This window comes from Alexandromys fortis, unplaced genomic scaffold (assembly GCF_014885135.2).
Source record: "Alexandromys fortis isolate MF-2015 unplaced genomic scaffold, M_Fortis_MF-2015_v1.1 scaffold_222, whole genome shotgun sequence".
Classification (NCBI taxonomy): Eukaryota; Metazoa; Chordata; class Mammalia; order Rodentia; family Cricetidae; genus Alexandromys; species Alexandromys fortis.
The window spans coordinates 1386871-1395174 of NW_026068108.1; the positions used below are offsets into that span (position 1 = coordinate 1386871).

At 44.3% G+C, this 8304-nt stretch overlaps 2 protein-coding genes across 4 annotated transcripts in view; both read left to right on the forward strand.

The window, feature by feature from the left end:
- Positions 1 to 315: 315 nt before the first annotated feature.
- On the forward strand, positions 316 to 980 carry LOC126489760 (myosin light polypeptide 6-like). The gene has a single exon (XM_050124240.1). The coding sequence runs from the start codon at positions 375 to 377 to the stop codon at positions 828 to 830; it is 456 nt and encodes a 151-aa protein (XP_049980197.1). The 5' UTR covers positions 316 to 374; the 3' UTR covers positions 831 to 980.
- Positions 981 to 2907: 1927 nt separating this feature from the next.
- The window catches only part of Ddb2 (damage specific DNA binding protein 2), a 36708-nt gene continuing 31311 nt past the window's right edge, over positions 2908 to 8304 (forward strand). For 2 of the 3 annotated variants that reach the window (XM_050124261.1, XM_050124260.1), the window contains exons 1-3: positions 2908 to 3305; positions 5233 to 5369; positions 6021 to 6212. In XM_050124261.1, the coding sequence (XP_049980218.1) occupies positions 3179 to 3305; positions 5233 to 5369; positions 6021 to 6212 (456 nt within the window). In that variant the 5' untranslated portion in view covers positions 2908 to 3178. The remainder of the gene's footprint in view (positions 3306 to 5232; positions 5370 to 6020; positions 6213 to 8304) is intronic. The other variant, XM_050124262.1, reaches the window with a different exon arrangement.

The window sequence follows — 8304 nt, forward strand, 5'->3', positions numbered from 1 at the left end:
CCTGTCTCAAAAAACAACAAAAAAAAAATGCTTCTAATGCATACACACACAGAGGAATATATACAGACATACCTTAACCTAAAGCCAAATCATGATATTTCCTATGAGAAAAGTGTCCCTCGAGACAGACAGATAAGATTCTCTTTTATTTGCTTGTTGTTATTTTTGCTTTTGGGTTTTGTTGTTGTGTGTTTGCTTTGAGACAGGGCCACATTGTGTAGCCTAGTCACAGTGTTGCCCAAGCTAGACTTAAAATCAAGTAATTTTTTTCCTTTGGCCTGTGTGGAAGACAGGCCTATGCCACCACGCCTGATTAAGAAAATTACATTAGGCCATTACTGCCGGAAAAGGTCCTGCAGAGCTGAGCAGCCAAGATGTGTGACTTCACCGAGGACCAGACCGCAGAGTTCAAGGAGGCTTTCCAGCTGTTTGACCGAACAGGTGATGGCAAGATCCTGTACAGCCAATGTGGGGACGTGATGAGGGCCCTGGGCCAGAACCCTACCAACGCCGAGGTGCTCAAGGTCCTGGGGAACCCTAAGAGCGATGAGATGAATGTGAAGGTGCTGGACTTCGAGCACTTCCTGCCCATGTTGCAGACTGTGGCCAAGAACAAGGACCAGGGAACTTATGAGGACTATGTCGAAGGCCTTCGTGTGTTCGACAAGGAAGGGAATGGTACCGTCATGGGTGCTGAAATCCGGCATGTCCTCGTCACACTGGGAGAGAAGATGACAGAGGAGGAAGTGGAGATGCTGGTGGCGGGTCATGAGGACAGCAACGGTTGTATCAACTATGAAGAGCTTGTCCGGATGGTGCTGAACAGCTGAGGACATTTCCAGACCCCGAGCCTGTGCCTTGCCCAGTGTGGGATCTCCCTGTGGCCCCTCCTAGGCTCCCTTGTCACAGCACCTTGCCATCTGGTCTCTTCTGGATGTCTGTCTTCACCAAATAAAATTCTCTCTTTGCCCTAAAAAAAAAAAAAAATTACATTATAGGCCAGGTGGTGTTGGGTACACCTTTAATATCAGCACATGGTACAGGCAGACGCAGGTGAGTGTAAATTCAAGGCCAACCTGGTCTACCGAGTGAATTCCAGGACAGCCAAAACTATATAGAGAAAACCTATTTTGGAAAACAAAACCATACAAACAACAAAAGAGAAAGAGAAAATAACCTTATCATCCGGATTTGGTGGTGCATACCTTTGATCCCAGCACTCTGGAGGAGGGGCAGGGAGATCTCTGCGAGCTGGAAGACAGCCTAGTTTAAGTACTGAGTTCCAGACCACCCCGAGCTACATGGTGAGACACTCTTTTTTTAAAAGGATTTTCTAAAATTCATTTATTTATTTTATGTATAGGAGTGCAGGTAGAACATAATAAATAAATAAAATACAACTTTATGCCAGAAGAGGGCATAAGATCCCACTATAGATGGTTGTGACCCACCATGTGGTTGCTGGGAATTAAACTCAGGATCTCTAGAAGAGCAGGTAGTGCTCTTAAGTGCTGAGCCAACTCTCCAACTGGAGACTCTCTTAAACAACAGCAGAACCCACACAAGAAGGAAAACCAAACAAAATTAAAAAAAAAATGTATAGCCTTATCGTTGGAGGCTGATAGCACCCTGAGATGGACCTATACAAGCCTCCTAAAATTACCTTTATTTTTCCTCAGAAGCTTTCTAATTATTGTCTTACATATTTTTAAGGATTCATTTTTATTATTATATTTATTTCTTTACTTTGGGTTTTCGAGACAGGGCTTCTCTGTGTAGCCTTGACTATTCTGGAATTCTGTAATGGCCTCAAACTGCCTCTGCCTCCCAAGTGCTGGGATTAAAGGTGTGTGCCTATAGTTCTTAATTCAAGACCATTTTAGACTATCCCTAAGACTGGTGCTTGGCTAGGTTCAGCTTTTTATTTTCCCCTACAGTTTCATTTTAATAAAAAAATTAAGTTAGTTACATAAAAACTTAAAAATTATATATAATTATGGAGTATACTCTCCATAAAGAGTACATGATGTTTGACATACACACAGATTTAAATTAGGTTAAACATATCTCCTTATATATCATCATTTATGGTGAAAACACTCAAAACCTTTCTCCTTTTTTTGAAATACACAGCATCTGATATTTAACTGCAGTAGCCTTGCTGTGTGATAGCACACCAGGTCTGATCACTCTTTTTTTTTTTAAATTTACTTATTTTATTTTATATGCATTGGTATTTTTGCCTTCATATATGTCTGCGTGAGGGTGGAGGATCCCGTGGAACAGGAGTCACAGACAAGTCTGAGCTGCCATGTGGGTGCTGGGAATCGAACCATGGTCCTCTGGAAGAGCAATCAGTGCTCTTAACCGCTGAGCCCCCAGCCCCCAGGTCTTCTCACTCTTATCTGATCCCTGTCACAGTGTGATCCAGGTTAATGCTTCAGTCTCAGCCTCCTCAATCCTGGGAGTTAGAGCCGGCACACACCACCACCTACAGCATCTATGAGGTAAAATATATCTGCGAAGCGAGAGGAAACAATGACATTTTCATATTTTTAGAAACCTGGATCTTTTTGTTTGTTTGTTTATTTAGACAGGGTTTCTCTGTGTTGCCCTGGCTTATCTAGAACTCTCTTTGCAGACCAAGGCTGGCCAGGAACTCACAGAGATCCGCCTGTCTCTGCCTCCCGAGTGCTGGGATTAAGAGCGTGCACTGCCACCACCACCCGGCTGGATCTTTACTCTTGCTTGGATATAAACAAACTAGTTTTATCAGGCCCAACACACAGACGACATTCCAGATCTTAGGGAGTTAAATAAAACAAAACTCCACGTGTTACCCCACGAGCCCCGCCTCCCCGGAAGAGGCGGGGCATCTAGGGGCGGGGCAGGCTCGAGGGGGCGAGACAGTCTGGGGTAGTTCCGGGCGCGAGGTGGCCCCCACGGTCGCTGCCCCGAGGGGGCGGGGCGGTTCCGAGGGGCGGGGCGGCCCTGAGGGGGCGGGACGAGGCTTAAAAGTAAAGCTGGCCCGGGAGCGTTTGGCGCGAAGTTGGCTCAGCCGAGCTCCTTGCGTCGGCGCTGCCTCGTACGTAGTCCGTTCCTGTTCTCTCCTCAGAGGCTTTTAGTCCCCGCTTCGTTATTTTACCATTGCGCCTGATATCTCTTCACGGAGTACGCCATGGTTCCCAAGAAATGCGCAGGAACCCAGAAGTCCCTCGACGTTGCGCGGCTCCTCAAGAGCAAAAGCCTCAGAAGTCTTCAGGAGCTGGAGCCCGAAGCCAAGAAGCTGTGTGCGCAGAGTCTCGGTACGGCCTGCGCTGCTTGCCTTCGTCTTCCGGTGGTTCGAGGTGCTTAGGCCAGAGGTCGACGCTGGGGTGGGGATGCTTATGCCTAGGACCCTGAAGCAGTTTCTGGTTCCCGTCGCCTCAGGCTATGATTTTAGTGGAAGGTTTAAGGTTCCAACTCAGGCCTCGAGTACGCAAAGCAAGTGGTTTGCCACTTCGGACTGCATTTCATTTGCCAGTTCATTGACACCAAAGAGCTTAATCTTAACCGCCCCCCACCTCCACTCCAGGTGACAGGAAGAAGATGAACATCACTATAGAGCCACAGTCCACACTTTTTTTTTTCTTTTCCTTTCTTTCTTAATTTTTTTTTTCTAGACAGGGTTTCTCTGTAGCTTTGGAGCCTGTCCTGGAATTCAGCTCTTGTAGCCCAGGCTGGCGTCGAACTCACAGAGATCCGCCTGCCTCTGCTGCCTGAGTGCTGGGATTAAAGGCGTGCGCCACTACCGCCCGGCCCCACTTTTCCTTTATTTCAGAAGTTTTATATATCTACTGTTTCACGGCCCCACTTTTCCTTTATTTCAGAAGTTTTATATATCTACTGTTTCAAAGTAATCCTACCGTTCTTAGGCCCGGGGTTGCTAAATTTCCAGTCAGTGTTGTTAGCTGTGTGGCCTTGGGTTTCAGCTGAGAGTTTGAAATCTCCCTCCTTTCTTCAGGAAGCTCATTCTCAGAGGTTTACCAGAGCTTGAACCTGGGCTTTAAGGAATGTTCTGAGTTAGTGGAGTGGTTTTTATCCATCCATCAGAAGAAAGGAAAGTTGTCAAGAGAAAGCACCTACAAGATTGGGTCCATGATAGGGTTTGGTGATTCAGAATTGCTTTATTCTCATTATTCTCCGGTTTACCTCCCCTTCCCTGGAAACAACCTAATCAATTTGAGCTTTTCTAAACCCTACTGGATCCTCCTGGTTCCCCCTTAAGTAATAGCTGCTTGTTATAGTATTTTTTTTTAATAGAGAGTCTTGGTGTGTAGCCCAAGCTGGCCTCAAATTCAAGCTGTTTCTGCTGCAGCCTTCTGAGTGCTAGGATTACAGTTTTGCACCACTATAGTATTTTAATATAAGATTAAACAAACATCTTTCCTTTTTTGTTTTTATTATTTTTATTGAGCTCTTCATTTTTCTCTGCTCCCCTTCCCTTCCTACCTCTCCCCTCCCCTTCAACCCTCTCCTAAGGATCCCATGCTCCCAATTTACTCAGGAGATCTTGTCTTATTCTACTTCCCACGTAGATTAGATCTATGTAAGTCTCTCTTAGTGTCCTCATTGTTGTCTAGGTTCTCTGGGATTGTGGTTTGTAGGCTGGTTTTCTTTGCTTTATGTTTAAAAACCACTTATGAGTGAATACATGTGATAATTGTCTTTCTGTGTCTGGGTTACCTCACTCAAAATGATGTTTTCTAGCTCCATCCATTTTCCTGCAAAATTCAAGATGTCTTTTTTTTTCTTCTGCTGTGTAGTACTCCATTGTGTAAGTGTACCACATTTTCCTTATCCATTCTTCGGTCAAAGGGCATCTAGGTTGACAAACATCTTTCAATTACTTCTATGCTGTCCTAGAAATTTTTGGCATGTGACTTTTTAAGATTGTCTCTCAAGTCCCATACAAGAAGAGCCTGCAGTGTACTTTATTGGGTATCTCTTTGGCTCAACTCTAAGGAACCCTGCAAGGTCTTATTTAGTTTCAGAACAGAATTACTGTTTGGAGGAGTATTTGGGGGAAACATTCTTTCTTTCTTGGGTTGAGTGAAACTCAACAGTGCATGGAAAGGCTTTGAGGAAATGATGATACAGATTGGCTGTACTGAATGAGATAGCAAAGGGCTTCAGGGGAAAAACCTTTGTTGAGATGGTGGAGAGGAAAATGTGTTTGTGTTCTTCTTGCAGTACCCAGCAGGAAATGTGAGGCATGCTGCCATCTGCCGGGGTTGCCTGGCCTACAGACCCCGCCACGGAGTAGCAGCCTCATCAGGGATCTTTACCAGCAGAAGTTAGGCAAAGTCACTTGGTCATCCCTACAGCAGGTGAGATGTTTCCTGTCTGAGACGCGCAAAGGGCTTCTACTACTGCTAGCTCTAACTAGATGATAAATCGGGTCAGCAGATTATCAGGATGGTCCGGTCACCTGGCTATGATGACTGGCCTACTGAAGGCCCAGTCAAGGAGAAAAAGTTTACCCTGTAAACACCCCAGCTGGAATGCATTCTGCCCTTTTGTTTCCAGGATTAGTTAACATTACATTGCAGATATTCCACGCACAAGACTAGAGAAGACTTCATGCTTATCTATGAAGGAGTGACAGTTTACCCAGGACCCTAATTTAATTTTTATTTATGTTTTTGAGACAAGATCTCACTATGGGCCTGGAGGGATGGATGGGTCAGCCATTAAAGGCTAGGCTCACAACCAAAAATATAAGAGTTCAGTTCCCAGTACCCACGGCTGTCACTCCAGGTACAAAAAAAAAAAAAAAAAAAAAAAAAAAAACCAAAAATCTTACTGTGTAGCCTTGGCTTGCCTGGATCTCTATATGTAGACCGAACTGGCTTCAGTCACACAGAAATGCACCTGCCTCTGCCTCCTGAATCCTGGAGTTAAAGCCGTGTGCCATGCCCAGCTCAGGACATGAGTTTTAATTCAGTGAATTAGGATTAATTCTATTTTCTCTGTATTAGGGTCTCCAAAAGTCCTTTTTGCACTCTCTGGCTTCTTACCGGGTATTCCAAAAAGCTGCCCCCTTTGACAGAAGGACTACATCGTTGGCATGGCACCCGACTCATCCCAGTACCGTGGCTGTGGGCTCCAAAGGGGGGGACATCATGATCTGGAACTTTGACATAAAGGACAAACCTATCTTCATTAAAGGGGTAAGTGGTTGCAGGGGCCAGGCAGTCACACTGTAAACTGTAAAGGGGTAAGTGGTTGCAGGGGCCAGGCAGTCACACTGTAAACTGTAAAGGGGTAAGTGGTTGCAGGGCCAGGCAGTCACACTGTAAACTGTTTATTGGAGGGATGGGAAGAATGGTGGATTTAGTGCACAGTGGTTGGGAACAAAAGTGGGTATTTTCAAAACTATAAGTGGTAAGAAAACTCAAATATGTTTTGAATCTGGCCTTTAAAATACTAAATGGTACAGGCTAGTCATTCATAGACTCTCTATTCCTTCTTCCTCCGCTTTTTCTTCTTCTTAATCTTCTTTTTGAGGCAGAGTTTCACTGTGTAGCCGTGACTGGCCGGAAAAGCACTCTGTAGACCAGGCTTGCCTGGAATTCACAGAGATCTGCCTGCCTCAGCCATGTCCTTCTATATCCCTTCTTAGTTAATCTCATTTTGTCTGGCTTTCCTATTTTGGTTTTTCATTTTTTCTGACAGTATCCGAGAGAAATGATTTAAAGAAGAAAGACAGTTGTTGGAGGTTTTGTTTCATACATGTTGGTTTTAATTTATCTGGGCATGTGAGCATCATGGTAGAAGAGTATTGCAGAGCAGAGTTGCTTATCTCAACAGTCAGGAAGCAGAGAGACATAGATAGTAATGGTCTGGAGTAATGCATGCTCCCTAGTGGCCTGCTTTCTCCAGCCCATTTAGTTTGAAACCCATTAGTAAATTAAAGCAGTCACATTTCAGTGCCTTCAATACATGAGCCTGTGGGTGGGGGCCAAGTTCCTACCCAAACCGTAGCACTCCCTGTGGTTCAGGTACACTAGCTACTTCTGTTCCTCTTGTTTTTTCCTTGGGTTGGAATTCTTTTTATAGTTTTCTCATCGTTGGCTCCTACTTGCAGTTCAAGTCTCCACTTAACCTGCTATTTATTTATTTATTTATTTATTTATTTATTTATTTATTTATTTTGGTTTTTCGAGACAGAGTTTCTCTGTGGCTTTGGAGCCTGTCCTGGAACTAGCTCTTGTAGACCAGGCTGGTCTCGAACTCACAGAGATCCGCCTGCCTCTGCCTCTCGAGTGCTGGGATTAAAGGTGTGCGCCACCACTGCCCGGCCTCTGCTCTTTAATTTTAAGATTTTATTTATTATTATTTTTATGTATGAATGCTTTTCCTGCATATATGTATGTGTACCACATGCACAGCACACCTGGTGCATTCAGAACTGGACATCAGATCCTTTGGAACTGGAGTTATAGATGGTTGGGGGCCACCATATAGTGCTGAGAACCAAACCTGGGTCTTCTGTAAAAAACAAGTGCCTATTTATTTATTTATTTATTTATTATGTATGCAACATTCCTTCCATATATGCTTGCATGCCAGAAGAGGGCACCAGATCTCTTTATAGATGGTTGTGAGCTGCCATATGGTTGCTGGGAATTGAACTCAGGACCTCTGGAAGAACAGTCCATGCTCTTAACCTCTTAGCCATCTGTCCAGCCCCACAACAAGTGCTTTTAACAGCTGAGCCATCTCTCCAACTCCTGATCTGCCTTTTCATTATTTAATTATTTATTTTTGAGACAGGGTTTTGTTATAGCTTTGGCTGGCCTAGAACTATGTAGACCAAGTCTGCCTTGAATTCATAAAGATCCATCTGCCTCTGCCTCAAGAGTGCTGGTAGTAAAAACTTGACTTGCCTTGTTAAAGAGGAAGTAGCCCTTACCCCTCCAATCAATTCTAGATAATTGCCCTGCTGCACAGCGTCCCCAAATATTTATCAGTATTTGAAATATTGTATTTTCTGTCCTTGCCCATTGGAAAATAAGCATGATGGCAGGGACCTGCCTTTCTGCTTTATCAGTGTGTCCTCAGGGCCTAGAGGAGCTGCTTTGTATTTGTTGAATGAATGAGGGATTTGAAGTCCAACTGGACAAAGAGGTGTAAAACAACTAACTAATAGTGCTGATGCCAAATGCTCTAGAACACAAAAGATGATCCCTTGTGAGTTATAGATGATGGTGAAGGCCTCATGGATGACTAAAGAACAATGCTTAAATAATCAGGAGAGAG

Bases quoted from the DNA above. Each gene is read 5' to 3' on its own strand.
- LOC126489760 (XM_050124240.1), top strand. From the start codon at position 375: ATGTGTGACTTCACCGAGGACCAGACCGCAGAGTTCAAGGAGGCTTTC.